Source organism: Homalodisca vitripennis, chromosome 6, assembly GCF_021130785.1.
Source record: "Homalodisca vitripennis isolate AUS2020 chromosome 6, UT_GWSS_2.1, whole genome shotgun sequence".
In the NCBI taxonomy this organism is placed as follows: Eukaryota; Metazoa; Arthropoda; class Insecta; order Hemiptera; family Cicadellidae; genus Homalodisca; species Homalodisca vitripennis.
The window spans coordinates 156,090,071-156,110,178 of NC_060212.1; the positions used below are offsets into that span (position 1 = coordinate 156,090,071).

Sequence of the window (20,108 nt, forward strand, 5' to 3'; positions counted from 1 at the left end):
CCGGGTCTCCGGGTTTCTTGCAAGTCCAACCATATATTTAATGTTGCTAGTAAAGAAGTCTACTGTCTCTTGTTGGTTTTTAGTGCAATCAAACAATAACTGCGGAAGTTGAGCGTTTTAAAATTTTAATAATACAAGTGTAAAAGTTGAATAAAACTAATTTTTTATGTAAACAACTAGATATAAGTAATTATTTTGTACATTTAAGTCTGTGCCATTTTATTGTATTAAATTAATATATCGTATTGATTAAATATTTTTTATTTTTTAAACATGCCATTTTTTATTTATCCCATTTATATTTAACTATGAATTTTACTGTGAATCTACTTTATATCTAATCAGGTAAAAGAATAAATGATAAAATTATATACATTTTAAATAAATTATATTTTATATACGTTTTATAAATTATATAAAATAACTTTAATATTTTTCTTTATATTGTATGAATAAAAATTTCACATTTAAAATCGCATATGATTACTCAATTTGTTTATAATGTAATGCATTCTGTTATTTTCTTGTTGCCATAATGGTGACACGTAACAATGTAAAAATATTTGCTAATGCACAGCCAAATCCTATGAAGTTGAACCCAGTGTTGCATATATACAAATAAAGCTTCATGCAAAATTTCAAGTCTCCTGGTATGTCCGTTTTCAAGATATCGTGCGGATAGACAGATGGAGAGAAATGCAGTTTTTCCAGCCCTCGAGTGATGGGCTTTGCTAAAGCGGCCTACACACGTTCAAATCGGCTTGTCAATTCGATGTGAACAAGCCGAACTGACAAGCCGAATTGACTGTGTGTATGCAAAAGTTTGTTCAAAACGATGTGAGCTCAAGCCAGAAATTTGAACTGATGGCATGATGGAAATTCATCATTTCGGCTTGACACATCGGCTTGATGGCAAGCCGAACTGATCGTGTGTATGGGAGCGTCAGTTCAGTTCCTCAAATCAACTGTCTGCGCTTGCGCACCAGTGACAGGCGTCTGTTTAGCAACTGTCCGCGTGTTTGCTGCTTTGTCCGTAGTCAGTGAAATTTATAGCCCTTTTCCAAGTGACAGCAGACTTTGAAAAAGTATTTTTTTTTTAATTTACATTACACTGTGTTGTCAGTGCAATGAGTTCTTGGAGGAAGGAGTTCTTCAGTTCATAGAGTTGTTTAGGGGAAAAGAATGTTTCTTCGTTCATCATCCGCAAATAATTATGCCAATCTTTGGGGTGAAACCGAAGTTCTTTTAAAAGGTTAACATGGGAGTACTGGGCTCGATTTAAAAGCCAGTCCTTAGTCCACTGATTCCGCTTGAGTTGACGCTTTCTTCTTTTCACAATTACACAAGCCACTGCACCATATATTAGTAATAATTCATCGTCCGAAAACATTATTTAACTTGCAATTTCCGAAACACAAGCACAACAAAATTTTGGAGTTAATTAAACCAGATCGAACTGACAAGCCAAACTGAACGTGAGTATGTGATTGCTGCGTCAGTTAGAATTGACAAGCCAAACTGACAAGCCGAACTGACAAGCCGAATTGAACGTGTGTAGCGGCCTTAACTCTTAACCAATGATTAAATCAGAAGAAATAAAGCGTTAAAAAGAAACAACAAAATTAAACATTTAATTTTGAAATAAATCATTACAAAAATTAAGTAAAATATTTATTAAGTAATGTTTATAAACTGAGTTTATTTTTAATCCAAAATACTATAACAGCTGTGTTGTTTACGCCTGAAGTAACAATATATTCCAAGAATTGCGCAGAACAACAAGAGGAAATACACAATTATATACACTGAATAACTTCTGTCCATGCGAAGGTGTGTGGCTTCCCCATACAGGGACTGGAAGATGTTGTCCCAAAATGCCAATCTATCCTCCAACACCGGATAGGGAGCCATGACCAGAGGATCATTGATGATCAAGTGTCTAGTAAGTTTTCCCTTCACAGGCTCCCAGGTTGGTTTCAAGTTACTTCCAGGAGGCACTGGATCCCTAGAAATCATGTTAGTCCATATTTTATTTGAAGCCTTTTCACTATAAAATCTTGTGAAGTTTACTAAATTAATTCACAATATTATAAACATTTTATATTTCTCCTCCATCTAATCTTGAAATACCAGCATTGCAATATTTTTAAATCATTAAAAACAACTATATTAAAAAAAAAAAAAAAATAATATGTGACTAACCAAATACAATTGTATAATAGGTAGTTAATATCTTATTATGTACATATGGTCATTAACTCAATATTACAAAACAACTTTCCAAGAGCCAAAAAATACCAATACGGTACTTCACAAAATAACTTATTCTTAAAATTAATCTATTTCAAAGGGTTATATTACAAATATTTTGTTCAATTTGAATGAAATTTATTAAGTACACAATATGTAACAATGTGTAAGTGTAAGGTCAATAATAATTTTATTGCGATGCTTTATTGAAGATGATGCAGTATAGTAAATTTACATTTAACGATAAAAACATAAAATAATATCCAAGTTAAATATTACTGAACATAACATTTCTTTTGTGACAAAGTAATGAGTTTCAGATATGCCACTCAGATGATTTTTCAAAAAGTTTTGATGAATACTTACCCATAAGTTGCAAAGTTTGTCCATAAGGTCACCATCGTTTCAACCATCTTCATATCCTTCGGGTACGCTGATATGTTGTATTGTTCTTTGACAAAACAGGGTCGATAGAACAAATATCCCAACTCTTCGCCATGACTGACCCCTACAAGAGTTCAACATATTCAGTGGTGCCAAATGAAGTGGGAAAATAATTGTATACTGGTTAAAACTCTGTATTGAAACATGCACAGCTAAAGCAAAATATTTTGATGGTAGCTGTTGTGTTTGAATCCCTCCTCTACTCCCCGCGCACAACACTGTTGCCAGGTTTGTGTATGAAACATTACTGATCCATCTCATCACCAGGGTACAGCTAATGTCGGCAGTGATATGACAACACCACATCAGATGTAACAGACTATTATAATGCAGGATGCAGTTAAAAAAGTCTTTATACAGGGTTAATAAAAAGTCAGGAGACCCCCTCAATTTTATTCTAAATTTTATAATATGAGGAGACATATTTTGGGTAGTGGTGCAATGTGGAAAAAAAGTTTCACTTGGTGATTTTGAAAATTATTTGTATCCCCCAAAAATACGGGATTTTGGTGGCAACTTTCAAGGGGCTTACATTTAAAATTTTTGAGTTGTCATCAAAACCATATTTTTGGGGACAACGTATTTTCAATAATTACCAAAAGAAACTTCCTTTCCACATTGCACCACTAGGCTTACCCAAAAGATATCTCCTTATTTAAACTTTAGAACAAAATAGAAGGGAGGTCCTGACTTTTATTCACCCTGTGTGTAGTTTACATAAAATATGTGAACATGATCAAGACAATTCAATTTAGAAAGGTAATAATCTTTATAACCATCTCTCATTGGCTGAGCATTGGCGAAGCCTATCACTTGTAGGGCTGAAAAATTGTGACTGCCTGTCTGTCCACATAATATCTTAAAAATTAACTGACCTACTGTCTTGAAATTGTGTATGAAGCTTCATGTCTGTATGAGGAAAACTGAGTTCGACTATGGAGAATGTTACTTCATTGGATTTGGCTGAGTGAATATTTTCACATTGATCTATGATGACAATGAGAAAATAACAGAATAAAAACACTTTTAAACAAAACCAGTATATTTATAAGATTTTTATGTGATTTATTAACTCGTGTACCCTAATTATCCCAACAAATCCAACATCATTTTATGGTGACTATGTGTGTAAATATTTAAACACTAATATGAAACCCAATTTAATGAACAAAATTGTAAATATATATTGTGGCAAAATAAATTGATAAGTATGTCTTTTGTAGACTTTAATTTTGCATGCAACTAATTTCTACATAGAGAAGAATGAGTTCTATTATTTGCATACCCAACCACGGAATTTGACTGAGAGTTGAAGCATGTCACTGAGTAGACTTTTTTTCTTATTTAATATAAATTCTAAATTCTAATTTATAATTTTTCTTTTGTTTGCTGGGGATGTAAAAATTGCTTTGTCCTATTATTGTTTGTAGTTCTCTCTGTCAATAATGAAATGTACCTGTCTATGCACTTGAAATTTTGCATTGAATCTCAGCAAAATCTGCTACATAACACACTGTTTAGCCTACTCCTACCTTGTTTAATATTTGAGCATAATCAAGAAAATGTAATTTATACAGTTAATCATTTTGATTTTCTTCAACTTTTTAGGTGCAATTTTAATTTTTCAATTGTGCTCTGTTAGTGGCAAAAGATTTCTCAGTTAATGTTTATTCATCTATGTTTATTCAGTAATTCTTAATTCGTACTAAAGTTGGCACATACAATCATAAATAAATAAACACAGGTCATTTATATCTTACTGTAGAAACAGTGTTCCAGAACTGGGAATGTGTATATTAGTAATGTGTTATTATGTTACAATGTTTGCAGCAGTTAGCAGTTATCAACTCACCTGTTACGTTTAGTTTATGGAAAGGCCGATCTCTTCGTTGAAAATTCCCAGCATAATTGAAGTAGTACAGGTATACTGGTGCTCTATTGCTGATAATCTGGGCAGTTTTCGATATACAGTAAGAAAACTCCCTATCTGTGTTGTACTAAACAGGAAAACAATAAAGATTATTATCTATTATTGCCTGTCTATACTCTCTTTGTAAGGTCTTAATATGTTGCTGAAGCTCATTGCTGGTAGTATCTTCAGTCAGTGACTTGAAAAAGAAAAGCCTATCTCTCATGGAAGACAATTCATTGCTTAACAAATTGTTATTTATTTGTGCATAATGTTTGCTGAATTTTAATTTTTTGTAGGAATTTAATATTATTAACTATAATAGGATTTGCTTCAAATACTAACTCTGTACTATATCTATCTAAAATAAAATGAAAGATCAGGTTTAGCCAATCATACAAAGTTAATGTAATGGATAATTCATTGATAACAGTTTACATTTTACAGAGATTTAACAGCTACAGTGCTCGATATTTGTCATAAATTTTATTTGTCAGATTAATTCAAATTGCATCATGATCTGAGAAAATAAAAGGAACTACATTTCTTGACAAAACATATCTTCTATGACAGGTGATAAAAACATTGTCCAAGCAGTTATGACCTTGTGTAAAAGAGTTATGTAATCTATATATATAAATGCGAATGTTTGTTTGTATGTTTCGTTATAACTCTGGAACCAATGCACGAAACATCGTGAAATTTTGTACAGTGATTCTACACGTTCCTGGAAGTAACATAGGCATACTTTTAGAGAGGGAAACATGGATTTAATTAATCTTTTAATTATAAATTGTTGTTGATGTTGGAGTGTTTTATATTTGATCCGACAGACTGCGCTATGACACGTAATACAAAGTGAACTGATACTTAACAGCTGTTAATACTTTCAGCTGAAGTTCATCAAAGAGGCAGAAACATTAGTTTACATTTAAAATTCCGAAAATGTTTATTGTAAAGTGCTTGATCAGTAGTGTAATGCAGGTTGCATAGAGGACGTCATTGTCTAATTTTAAATTCAGATTGCACCAATGATCAATAAACTATCTAATGCAATGAAAATACTATTAAACGCTATTATGAAAATAACCTCATTGTACAAATCCGTGAATGTTTGCACATAAGGTAATCAAATTTGGTTACATCGAAGTTAAATGAAAAGAGCTGAAAGAAGACACTTTATGATCGAAATTGGGTTTCTTTGATACATTTTCTTGAAGGCACATTCCTAAATAATACTGGAAATATCTTAGACAGAAAATTAATTTTAATAGACTGAATTTGATTCTTTATAACCTAATTAGTTTACCGAGATTCATCCATATACATTTATTGTTCTGAATAACTTATCAACACCTAGCAAAAACCACGAATGATGAAAAACCAGCCGCGGGCAACTGCTAGTTAGGGTATAAGAAACAAATTAGAACTAATCTTTGTTTTAAACTAAAATGTAAGTGAATTTTTTTAATAACGGAGAGGCTGATCCCCTTTAAGCCTTATTATGTCTGTCCTCATCTGCCACTGGCCTGTGTGAGGATCTTATCTAACATAATAAGGGGTAGAGTTGGTAATGTACAAGGTACCGATAAACGTGCTTTGATCACAGATCTAAACCTGGGAAATATTTAACTTAAAGTCAATGAAATGTCTTAGACAATGTGACCATCGGCTATCAACGAAAGAAAAATAAATAACAATAATATTGATTAATTTCCAATATGTACACATATTACACTGATATGTTCATATATTATTAATAACATACAAATGTACTTAAAAGAATAAAAGGTATTATGGAACTAGTTAAAACTTCCATAACAGTATCTGAATTGCAAGATTTGTCTCTTAAATGAGATATTTTTTTACTCTTACAATAAAGTAGTTTGATATATTTCTAAAAATACTTACATTAATAAACCCATACATTGTGTCATTTACGGAACTGTTAAACCCTAAGTAAAAATTTTGGAACTGAGTAGCTATCCTCTGCAGCACCTCAGGTTGTTCGTTTTCAAGCATATAGACTGGCAGATAAGGGATAAAATCTTCCTGTATCTTTTCAAATTGATCTGGATTTGCTGTAACAAGCATTTACGTAATGTGTAAGTAATATTAATACACTATCACAATAATAATGTGTGACCCAGAAATTTCTCGGACACTAGTTTTAATTTCTGAATATTAATTCTAAATTGTTTACTTAATAATAAAATTAATATTAAATTGCAGTATCTTAGTTTATTTTAAAGAAATTAAATGAAATTCATCCAACCAATGACATTGTATCACTGCCAGAATAAACGTATTGATTCAAAAGATCATAAAAAGTGAGTGTTAAGCCTGAGCCCCAAACTAATCATTGTTAACAGTCTTGTAGTTACAAAAATATGATCCTGAAGTTTGAAAAATTCAAATTTCAATTAACTCTGTTCTGTATACACAAATACGTATTAATAGTGCCAGGATTTTTAAATTATGTCTATAAGATAAGATACAAAAACACATACACAAGAAACAAGAATGGTATCTCGTACATGTTCATATCACAAGAAAATAAAGTGAGTTTAAAATAATATTATTATAACTATGACAGTTTTGGGCAAAAAATTATTGATTTATGGAATACCGTACCTTACTTCTAGAACTATTACATTACAACTCATCAAAGGAATACATAGCCTTGTTGATGAGAAACGCTTTATAATTGTAATTTATACATATCCTCTGATAGAATTTCCATAGGAAGTTTGTTTAAAATGTTGATCCAACATAATATGTCACAGCTGTATAATACTCACTTTCTGGATCCTTCAAAAACATAAGCCCCTCGCCATCAGTGAAGCCCATGAGATAAGGTATATCCCCTGTAGTTTCCATCATCTTAATAGGATAATCTGGTAAAAATACTTCTTCTCCCAGATCTTGTTCAATGGTAGGCAAGAATGGATTTTCAGCTCCTTTAACCTAGACAACGATAAAACACACAATTTAAAAAATAAAACATTATTTTCAAAGAATAGAATTCTCTTCTTTAGGAGTCAAGAAACCTTTGGGTATAAGGCTTTTTCAATAAGGTTAATTAAAAGTAAGAAAATATATATGTATTTAGTCAAAATAAGAAAACATCGCATTTCATAGCATCATGATATGGCAACTGGGATAACATAGAGAACTATTCTTTAGTTGGAAATATCCAGGGGATATATGGAGTTTTAAGAGCTGCTTCTGGATGAAAAAAATCATTTCCATAGGGAATTTAGGATGTCTTCCTGAATAGAGTCAGGAGTATGAAGATGTATACAATGATTTTACAACTACTAGCGATTCAAAAACAGTTTCTACTCAATTTACTCAATAACTCCAGAAGTCAGAAATGAAAGAATAGATCAGACTTTATTTATCTGCAGCAATAGTAAGGCTTAGCCTTTCTCAAGAAACTCTCCACTGATGTACCCTCATTAAGAAACATTTTCTAAAGCATCCTGATACCTCCGATATAGCCAAATTAATTGCAGCCTTAACAGAATCCGTACCAGTAATTGATCTGATGAACTAATATCCTAGAGAATAAAGAAATTAAAGATATGTCATCCCTTCTTGGGAATCTTCAGATCCTTTCTTTGGAAGGGTTTGGCTTTGCTATTTCTGCAATGCAAACTAAAAAAGCTGTTAGTCTAGATGGCATATTAACAGAATTTTATAAAATACGCAGGCTCTAGACCACAATCCTTCTCAATATAATCCTCTGAAATGACTCTTTGAAAAGAATTAACTGCTTTTGTTTTGACAACAAACAAGCAAACAAGCAGATCACTTATACAAGGTAAAATAAAACATTTTTTGGATTCTGTTTAAATCCCATTGCTTTTGCCAATAAGATATTTGTTTTGCAGCAGTTGGTACTACTCCTGAGGAAGAAATATTTGTAGTGCTGGTATCGCTCAGTTGCCACTGTTTACTTGTGGAGATTATTTTCATGTGCAGAGTTAACCTTCTCGATTTGAAACATGTCAATCAATTAATTAGTAAACAGCAATCAAACATTAAATTCTGTATTTTGCTTCAAAAGTAACCTAGTGAAACTCTTGAGTTGTTAACTCATGTTTACAGACACAAGGCAATAAAGATGAGTCAATTTGATGAATGGTACAAACGTTTTTGTGAAGGTCACGTAAAAAATTTAGATGACGCTTATAGTGGACTTCTTTTAACTGCAACCAGTGATGAAAACATTTAGCAAGTACTGCAAGTTTACGAGCAAACGGGAGACTAAAGATTTACGAAATTGCATTTGCTGGTAGTTTAGTCAGCATCCTTTGTGATCATTTTAACATGCATCAAAATTGTTTGCAAATGGTCCCAAAAATTCTAACTGACGACTGACTACAAAGAAAACCAATGTTAATCGCTGGTGAGTTAACTGATATGGCCGATGCAGATCAGGATTTCATAATAAATTTGTAACTGGTGATAAAAGATGGTGTTTTCTCTATAACCCTCAAACAAAATTTCAGTCTTCTGAATGGAAACAAAAAACATCATCAAGGAAAGAAAAATTTCACTTGAACAAAAGCAAAGGAAAAGTAATGCCGGAAGGATTTGTTGAGTACATGGTTTTATTCAATATGAGTTCATTTCAGAAATAATTTTATATGGAAATTCTTAGGTGCTTTAGAGATGCCATTAGGAAGAAATGCTCTAAAAAAATAGGTGGTAAATATTGGATTTTTATTCATAAGAACACCCCTGTACATCAGTCTTTGTTAGTGCATAATTATCTAGCCTAGAACAGTGCTACTATGTTAGAACATCCACCTTACTCACCTCACCAGCTGATTTATTCCTGTTCCTGCGGTTGAAAATATGATTAAAGGAGAAAACGATTTGCAAATACTGAAACTGTCAAGGTAATGGCAACAGAAACAATTAAAGAACTTTCAAATAAAGATTTAAAAAATTTGTTTTGAACAGCTATATGAATGTTGGGGCAAGTGTGTTGTTGCAGAGGGAGAGTATTTTGAGAGGAAATAGGTTTGTAGGTTTTTAACTTTGTTAATTACATATAAGTTACATAATCCAATTTTGGAAACTTTTTGACTGTACCCCGTATAGGTTTAATGCCATTCAATAGCACTTTTGTGGACTGTTATAAGTTTGAGAGACTTATTTTACAGTATTGCCAATTTCACCTATTCTTGATGCTCATATTACTTCTGACCAAACTGGATTTAGGCCTGGTCATAATTGGTGTGAAGGTAACAGGATTTTTCCAGACATTTGCCATTGTTTAGTGGTCAAAACACCATTTTGATTTTCAAGGACGAGTATTTGCAAGCAAACAGACATGGAGTTAACCCACAACATATTTGTTGTAATTCCTGACTTACGCATATCATAACACTTTGATATTATTGGTTCATTTATGTGTTAAATTTTACCTCTTTGAGGAAGAGATCAGACTTTAGATCTCAAAACAGTGTTATTGATTATTTGTATCACTGGATGATAGCAAATTTATGTCCTAAACAAATCCTCTTACTCTCACAAAACTTCCATAATCATAAAGACTTTAAACAAAGAATGGTTTATTGAGTTGGTGTAGCAACAAGAACTCATAATTTCAGTTATCATTGCAAATTTCTCAGTAGTATACAGTATGGTGTGGAGAAGTTTTACAGCTGGTTTTAAGTGGAGCTTTACATTTAGAATGGTGAATCATAACTAAAAATAGATTTACTTTAAAAATCGTGTATGCGTCTCACCTTTCTTTAAAAAAAGTGTGTAACATAATATGTTGACACCCAATTTAAGACAGACAGTATTTTTCTAAAATCCATTTTTAAGAACCTTTTTCTATACAAAATGAATACCTATTTAGTATTGATTTCTCAAATCTGTATATACTATACCTAGATTTTTACAGATTTGTACTGTTCTTTGTATTTTTGCTTTATAAATGAAGAGCTGATTAATTCATTCAAAACACAATTTTTTAAAATATCATTAATCTTGTTTCTTCAAGGTTATCAACATATGTAAATAATATATGATTACTCTTCCTGTTTTTCACCAAAACATTCTTAAAGTGGTGAAGAATTGATGATGCCTAAATATAGTTGAGTTTTATGCCAAATTTAAGTGTAGGAAATAAGGAAATACCTCTTATATGGGTATTCTAAGAAAGCGAGGTCAAACTATTTGTCAGCTAGTTAAATTACATTTAGAGATATTTTCGTGGAAACTTATTTTCACTAAGAGGTATCTTGTAAGAGTTTTCATTAGAAACTTTAAAATGTTAAATAAAGTCGGTTAGTGGAAGTAATAACAAACTGCAACTCGTTAGTAATAATTAAGCCAACAGAAAACAAGTTATTTTTTGAAAACTAACTCCTTTGAATATCTTCTGTTTCTCAGCCAGAATCACACCATCGACCTCTCGTAAACAGGAGACTGCAGACTGGGGAGAGTCTATTGGACAGTCCAAGGCTTCAGCCATCTTCAGGCCCAGATTGGCTGTAGACGGGAGGAAAGCCGTATCAGAGAGACTTGACCCACTCTGTGATACAGCTCTGCTGAATAGACCTACAAGGACATTATCCAAGTTAACAGTTGCAAAAATATCTTGAAACATATCGACTTAATTGCAGAAGAGGAAACCTCCATATATTGAGACGATACAAATATTAGCCATGCATTCACAACATTCTGTTTATAAGAAGCAGCCTCTTTACTTCTCAAATTATATTTATTTTTGAAAAGGATTTATTATGAAATTCAAAAACCCAACGTAATAGGAGGTACAAGCACTTAATAAAAAGATCCAATTGGTGCTATATTGAAGTAATAGTAGTTAGAATTTTACACTGTACCTAGAGTAGTATTGGCAATATTTAATGAGAAATAGCAATGAACTGAAATTATATTAGAGGATTGATAATGTTTCATGCACACTGATTTCATTAAATTAATTAGTCTGATATTAATCTTATATAATGAGACTCTTCCACAGTAAGGGAGGGTTAGGCTACTGAAGGAGACTCAGAAAACGTCTGAATATAGTCACTTGGCCAATATAAATAGGTTATGTTGATGCAGGTAAATATGAACTTAAGTAGATGACCTTGGTAGTATGAGTAAATGAGTTGTTAAGTAAAAAACTATTAGTAATAAAACAGAATTAATAATTATAGTATAACAAAAATATAAGTTTATTGTTTAAAAAATAGTTTTTAAATTGCAAGTTTTGACACTTTGAAAAACTTGTTAAAATATTTGACAGTTCAAGTGGCGAAAAGGAACGTATTCTTAATTTATACTACTGTTATTTACCTTTAGACATAGGTGAGTAGTACAACATGCTGACCATATCACTGCCTGAGCTGTCCCCTACTATAGTCACCAAGCTTGGGTCTCCCCCAAATTTGGAGATCTCTGTCTGCACCCATTTGAGAGCCATGACTGCATCTTTCAAGGCAGCATTACCTTGGGCTTCCGCCAAATTCATGTTTAGATAGCCTGTAAGTAATTTACTGTGAAATTGATTCTTTTGCATTATGTCATCTTTCAGTCTCAGAATCATCCAGTTTAGTAATTAAGAGTCAAAATCAAGAACAGAAATGAAACTAGGTACATTTTAATGAAAAATAAATCACCTAACTTATAATTATGTTAAAATAAACAAATTATTAAAAAAGTTATGATACGAGTATGTTAGAAACCACAACAAACATTTCTGTCAAGTTCATACATGTCTACTCGCAGTAATCAACCACGAACAACCCAAAAGGATGTTTTTTTGTATGAATGTATATTGACAAATACCTGAAAAATTCTTGTTACCTTTAAAATAAAAGATGCTAGTAGGTCTACTAAATCAATTCATGACTAGGGCTAAAACCCAATTGCATAGGAAGAATGCAAGCATCAATATAAATATCATCATTAATATATGATTCGTTCCAATTTTAGTATATGTACTGCCGAAGCAAGTGTAAATAAGTCTTTCAGTCTTCTTATAATATTTCCAAAAAGTGCTATTGGGTGGTATTTGTCTAAACAATCTGGTGGTTTGTTGGGCTTCAAAACAGTAATTCTTTTGTAAAGAGCCATTTTAGAGGATTACATTGAAATGAAAAAGAAATCACAGTTGTGGTTTAGAGCCTACAGTTTTTATAAATTCTGTTAATATGCCATCTAGACTAGATACATATCTTAGAAATAGTGTGCATATGTAGTTGTCTATTTGTTGTGATTCCTGACATGTATATGCGCAATACTTTTATTTAATTTGTTTATTTTAGCCTGAAGTATATTTGGATTGTGCATGCACATTTCTTTGTGTTACTGATTTTTATATCACTGAAGGACAGCCTATGTTCGAAAAAATCCTTCACCTTCATAAACCTTCCATCATCAACAACAAAGGATAAAATCCCAATAACAAAATCAACTGTAAGTTAGGTTTCCTACTATGTCTTACTCATAATAGTTAACTTATAGTTACAACAAACACATAACAAATAACACATACCGAAGATGCCAAGCCTGTAGTTCATCAGAACTACAACAACATCTTTCATCAGGAGGAAGTCAACTCCATACTTCTCAGTTGCGCTGGAACCTTGATAGAACTTGCCTCCATGGATCCATACGATGACTGGCATCCCTTTGCCATTTTTGGGCTAAAAATTACAAAGGACGAACAATCAATCATAGAGCACATAACACTCAACAAACATATTATGCCGAGGTTGACACGCAGTCAACCTCAATTTTTACCTTTCAGGAGTTTATGTTGTAATACATTTGTGTTAAAATATGCCATAAAAAATAACTCAATTTTACATATAGACTATTTATGTTTAGATTGGTAGTTTTCTAAAGCAAATTAATTTTGTAGTAGTTTACACAGGTCTTATTGAGGAAGTATCTCAATGCAGACTAATAACACAGCATTGGTGTTTGCTGTATAAAGGTAAAGAATCAAGAATCAAGAAGTTTATTAGCCATTGGTCACAACAATATGAAATAGGCATCGTCAAAATATACAGCACTGATATTTACAACAACAAAATTAGTTATTACAATATTGTACTATAATTATACTAATTTTATGACCAAGTAACAGGTTTAATATAATCTATGAAGAGTGTGCATATGGTTTGTTAATTACGTTATAGCTAATACAGTATAGAAAAATCAGAAATCTACAAATCAAACTAATCAAAAAATGATATTTATGTCAGAATCTAAAAATTCTTTTAAAGAGTAGAATGGATTGCATATGAGCCAGTTACTTATCTTTAGTTTAAAAATATTGAAAGGAGTCATTGTAGCAGATGCAGGCAGCTTATTATAAAAAGTTATGCAATTGAATTTAAAAGAGTTGCCGGTTTTGAGTAGCCTGTGCTGAGGGAGATCTAATTTGTTTTTACCCCTGGTATTGTGTTGATGAAAATCTTGTCTGGTATTGAAATCTGTAATTTGTAATTTTGTATAGACTAGTATATGAAAAATGTAAAGGTTAATAACTGTCATGAATTTGAGATTGATAAAAAGTGGTTTGCAATGTTCTAGAGAGCTGCTTCTACTGATGGTTCTAACTACTTTTTTTTGAATGAGAAGAATATCATTCACAGCATTGGAGTGACCCCACAAAACAATGCCATAGGAAATGTGTGATTGAAAAAAGGCAAAATATGCCACTCTCAAATATTCACAGCTAACAAAATCCCTCAGTTTCCACATTAGATACAAGACTCTAGATATTTTTCTACATACATGGTCAATGTGTGATTTCCAATTAAGCTTGCTGTCAAGATGAAAACCCAACAATTTTACAGATTGATCTTCATAATTTTCAGATAAGCTGAGAAGCAGATTTTGCGTTTTCTCCTGATTACATATCAGTCTATTAGAAGTGAACCAATTTAAAGCCAAGCTGTGAGATGCATCCATGTTTTCTTTCAGAGTATTCAACTGCTTATTAGATGAAAAAAGAGTGGTGTCATCAGCATAAATAACAATGTTAGACAACACATTAGAGGGCAGATCATTTATAAAAATGATGAATAAGAATGGTCCTAAAACTGAACCCTGTGGTACACCTGTGGCCACAGAAAGAGTGGTAGACTGCTGAGCTTGAACAGAAACATATTGTACTCTATTCGATAGATATGACTGCAATATATTAATGGAATTTTCTGATATACCATAGATCTTAAGTTTGTTGAGGAGGATGCCATGATTCACGCAATCGAACGCCTTACTTAAATCAATGAGTGTTAAAACAACTGACTCCTTTTGTTCAAAAGCATGAAGTGCTTTAACGACTATTTCTGTAACGGCAGAAGTTGTAGATTTATTGGTACGAAAGCCATGTTGGTTATTACTGATTATATTATTGGACTCAAAATGTTGATTAAGTTGATGATACATTATAGATTCAAAAACTTTTGATAAGATGGGGACTATAGAAATTGGGCGATAGCTTTGGGGCAGAGATCTGTCCCCTTTTTTGTAGACTGGCAATACCTTGGAAATTTTTAGAAGATCAGGAAAATATCCATGTAATAAGCATTGATTGAAGATGAAAGCTAATGGTGAACTGATGTGTTTTATTGTGTTCTTGACAATATAATTAGATATACCATAAAAGTCGGAAGTTTTAGAGTTTGACAATTTAGCAGCTACCTTAGTTACATCAGTTGGGGTGATTAATGACCAAGTAAATTGAGGTACACAGTTAGTTAAAGTGTTAGCCAGTAGGTTGGTTGCCAATATGTCAGTGTTATCAATGTTAGTTTGAATGTCTGCCACCGACTGTATGAAATACTGGTTAGTTAGGTGTGGATCAAGTGTTGTTGGTGTCACACCTGTGTTGTTTTGTGTTTCTGAGGAAATTACCTCCCAGGCAGCCTTACATTTATTACTAGCTCCCTCTATATGATTTTCAAAACAAGCCCTTTTTGCTAGGTTGAGCTTTTTTCTATACTCTTTTTTGAAGAATTTATAAAGGTTATATGCGGCTTCCATATGCTGAGACCCAGTTTTTCTAAGATTCTTAAAAACATCAAAATAACCTAGCATTATTTCTCTACCTCTTTTTAAATCTTCATTGTACCACAAAAGTTTCTTTGTCTGCTTGCTTTTAACACCAATTTTAACTAATGGAGATGATAGATACCAAATATTGTTATATGTTTTTAGAAAAACTGTTAAATAAAGTTTCAATGTCAATCTCTTTTCTTTTATAGGTATCAATTATTTCCCACCTTTCACTCTCCAAACTTTCTGCAAACAATTTAATTTGTGTCTCATTTTGCTTACGCATACATTTTTTTGAGGATGTGACTGTCTCATTTGGTCTACATGATCTATCAAGTTTTAGATTTAATAGAAGAGGATTATGATCGGAAATGCAGTCATTCAAAACTTTTAATTCATAACAATCCCTTGAAAAATTTACGAGGATGTTATCGAGACACGAATCATTTCTTGTAGGAGCCTTATTTATAGCTACCAAGTTAAGAGAGCGTAAGATGTTTACAAAGGTGGTTGTCACTGTGTCAGTGGTTTTATGGAATGGTATGTTGAAGTCACCTCCAATGACTAACTTAGAGGTATGTTGCAAAACCTTTTTAATAGCTTGTTCAAAGTTATCAAAAAATAAGTCCATATTACCACAAGGTGATCTATACAGAGAAACTATTGCTACTTCTAAATTGGCCAATTTTATTCCTGAAATTTTCTAAATTTTGCTCTAGATTAAATTTGCTTAGGTCTAGTTCACTATATTCAAGCGAATCTCTTATAAAAATACCAGCACCCCCATTTTTTGAGGCTTTGCGACACACCATACTTGCAGCTTTGTAGCCCTGAGGTGTAAATAAAGATATCTGCTCTTCTAGTAACCAGTGCTCACAAATGCTTATAATATCTATATGCTTAAGTTTAGACAAGTGTTCTAATTCTAATAATTTATTACGGAGACATTGGATATTAATTTGTAAAATGTTAAGACCGATGTGCAAGTTTGATTCAATGAGTGAACTAGATTCATTGTTAAAGGTTGTTAAATTTTGAAAACAGACAAGGGGTTTTTCCATTATTTTCAAACTCCCTTCTCAAAGGATAAAATTTTGGATATTCTCCTAAAATTAAACCTGATGTCTTATAAACATGTTGCAAACATTTTATTTATTCAAGACAAGGTAAGGTAATAATCCAATAGTGTGAATTGAAAACTGTCTTCTATTTGAGACAATACATAAAAATGTGTTTTACTGAATTCTTAAATATCTAAAAAGTTGCATACAATTTAAAGGCACATCACAATAAAGATATTTTAATAAAATAAACATTACTGAAAAAACATATATTAATAAGATTATGTTACCCTGATGGTCGAAGTAACTTTTTGGGATTGAAATACAGCTTGAGCCATATAATAATAGAATACTGACTCTCAACATTTACCTGCAAGTAAGGAGTGAAGACGTTGAGATAAAGGCAGTCCTCATTATATGTAATGGGGAAAGGAACCTCCCGTAAAGGCTGAAGACAGGCAGGAGCATCCGCATATGTCAGCAAGACATCAGACCAATTAGCAGGAGGTTGAGGAGCCTAAATGTGTCATAAATATGTTAAAGTCTGCATTATAAATAAGAAAATGTTTAAATTAGTTGTAGTATTAAACACAATCTACAGATATAAGTAACAAGTCATACTTCATATATGTAAAAATCTTTTCCCCCCCCCCACCCCCCCCCCCCCCCACCCCCCCCCCCCCCCACCCCCCCCCCCCCCCACCCCCCCCCCCCCCCACCCCCCCCCCCCCCCACCCCCCCCAAATACAAGAAACGCTAACAACTTTTGCCACCTGCCCAATTCAATCACCTTGCACTGTATGAAGAGAAAACCCAGCTATACGGGATCAAAGCTGTACATACCTGCTTGCCAAATCCAACCTTAAGGCAATTAACAGAGGAGCAGGCACTTCAAGAAAAGAAGCTCGGAACAATGGGGGCTACTGGAGAGGACATTCTATACCGCCACCCCCATTGAAAGAGTTCTCTACTGGGAACTGGAAAACGCTCAATCTTAAAGATAACCTATAATTAAATTCGCCCTTATATCATATTGCATTCTATGACACCCATTGTATTTCCTCAAAGAGAATTATAATAAAAGATGATATGGACTAATGGACTATGACTGATGACTATACCGAATCAAAAGGAGAAGATTCAAACTTTCGATTTAATTGGAGTCAATAATCTCGAAAAAATCGATTCTTTTAGAAAAAATATCTGGAGAAATCAGCTGGCATTCAAGACGGGACGCTACATTGCCCGTGCAGCCAATCGTTTGTCAGCTTATGTTTGTTGTTGGTTTACCAGTCATTGTTCTAGAGTGATGGTTGTTATGTTCTACTGACATATTTTTGTGTGTTTTATGGTTTTACCTTTGTTTAGTTATTTATCTATTAGTTTTTTTATGACTTATTATTTATTAGTTTTTACAAAGCGTAACCTATTATTGTTTTTGAAGAAGGAAATCCCGTTTTTGAACAGGAAACAATTTCTTGAGTGTTTTATAAAACATGAGTTGGAATGGTTTGTAGGTTTAGTTAGCTAGCTTTTAGGGAAATATTTTTAGCATATTTTAGGGGAATTTTATTTTAAGAACCTAAGAACTGTGCGGCGTCATCTTCATCCTGTAGTGTCGAGGCTTGTTTTTGGAGCTTCTCGCACGTCGAGGTTTTTTTTTAAAAAAAATTATTAAAAAATAATAAAAATAGAAAGCAATATAAAATAAGGAGTAAAAATATTTTTCGTGTTCAAGAATTTTTTAAACGTAGAATTGCACCTATATTGGTAAAATTAAACCATCGAAAAATTTTCTAAATAAACACTTTTTTTAAATCAAATATAAAATTGTACAAAAAAAATATTTAAATAATTGGGCGGGGACTCATAACCTGAGCAAATGAAGTTTATAGTGAGAAATATTTATATAGTGAGCATAGCCATTTCTGTGTCAAATTTTATCTAGTTTCAGAAAAAACATAAAACATTATACACATTTATGAAAGCATCATAAAGCTATAGAACAAAAAGCAGCGATTGCGTATAAATTCCTGAAAATCGGGTATACACGTAAGACTTTGGTAAAACAAGTTTTGCTAATACATTTATCTAATGAATACATGGTTTATTTTGCATATTTTATTACTTAGAATTAAAATAGAATATACAGTAGCTAATGAAATAATTACCATAAATTATTTTTTGAAAAGTAAAAAAAGTTAAATTTTGCCATTATTCAAAAATTTTTGCGAACATTTTCATTCAGCAAAATATAAAATAGTTTCTAAAGCTTGTACTATATCAAAATTTATAAATTTATGGTTTATAAGTAATAGGAAATATTATGTAGTTAGAAAACTATAAATATAATTAAAGATATTGAAAAAATATAGAATAAACCCAAACAGTTATTATATATAACCAAAGAAATTACAGGAAATATATATTTTATTGTGAAAACTATCTATTTACCAAAAATAAATAGTTACTTCAGAGCTAAAAGAGTGCTATAAATAACGTTTTAGAAGTGGAAAACAATAACAAACTATGTGAAATCTGAATTTTAGCCAAGTCATTTTTGCCATAGCCTACACAAAGCCGGGTATTTTCTCAAACATATTTCAGTAAATAGAAATTGATTTATTCTAAAATATATATGTTTACCCTACTACGACATCAAACAACACACATACACATTAAATACGACACTAAAACACGCGTAAAACTATTAAAACTTACAAAATATCCACAGCTCGGCCAAAGTGTACAGAACGGCCAGCGGCAATATGGCGGTCACAACAAACGGCGTTGCGTTTTTTTTACGTTCAAAATAACAAGCTTGCTACGTCATAACCATAATACAAAGAGAATAAAACTCATCTGTTCCTTAGCATTTTTCTTCCCGAATGCCAATGGTGCATGAATTATATAACGATACGTTACCCCGGAGTATATTATAAAAGTAATTATTCGAGGGAATGTTTGATCGACAAAATTTTGACGGTTAACACCACAAAAAGCGCATTAACCGACATAATTATGTCGATTAACAGTTCTTAGGGTAAAAACTTTTATCTACGATTTTGTAATGGTTTAAAATTAATTGAAAATGAAGTAATCTCACCTTGTGAAGGAATTGGGAAAGAGACAGTGAAATTGATGATAAATTATTTTTATATTATTTAAAACAAAATCTCTAAAAAACACCGCCAGAAAAAATCAACGCAGAGGGGGTATGACCATGAAAAAAAAATAACGCATTGAAAGGGTTAAAAATACTTTCTAGTCAATCACGATAAACACGGAATGTGCGTTTTTTCCATTCCAAAACCTTTTGGTGAATTAAAAAAACTCTCCAAAAGACACAATGTATAATTTCGGATATAATCGTGTTAGGCGTTTTCGGCTAAAGT

At 32.2% G+C, this 20,108-nt stretch overlaps 2 protein-coding genes across 2 annotated transcripts in view; both read right to left on the minus strand.

The window, feature by feature from the left end:
• LOC124365041 (hydrocephalus-inducing protein-like) overlaps positions 1-20,108 on the minus strand; it is a 213,041-nt gene that overhangs the window by 76,735 nt on the left and 116,198 nt on the right. The window lies entirely within an intron of this gene.
• LOC124365042 (juvenile hormone esterase-like) lies at positions 1,609-17,249 on the minus strand. Its single transcript, XM_046820940.1, has 9 exons — positions 17,084-17,249; positions 13,137-13,287; positions 11,936-12,121; positions 10,995-11,188; positions 7,405-7,570; positions 6,515-6,684; positions 4,547-4,691; positions 2,617-2,758; positions 1,609-2,005 (listed from the first exon to the last, which is right to left on the minus strand). The coding sequence occupies exons 2-9, from the start codon at positions 13,267-13,269 to the stop codon at positions 1,705-1,707; spliced, it is 1,437 nt and encodes a 478-aa protein (XP_046676896.1). The 5' UTR covers positions 13,270-13,287; positions 17,084-17,249; the 3' UTR covers positions 1,609-1,704.

Excerpts from the sequence above, each read along its gene's own strand:
- LOC124365042 (XM_046820940.1), bottom strand. The coding sequence starts at position 13,269 with ATGCCAGTCATCGTATGGATCCATGGAGGCAAGTTCTATCAAGGTTCC. Across the intron at positions 12,122-13,136 it reads CTACAGGCTTGGCATCTTCG|GCTATCTAAACATGAATTTG; the intron begins GTATGTGTTATT and ends AATTACTTACAG. Across the intron at positions 7,571-10,994 it reads AACAGAAGATATTCAAAGGA|GTTAAAGGAGCTGAAAATCC; the intron begins GTTAGTTTTCAA and ends ATCGTTGTCTAG.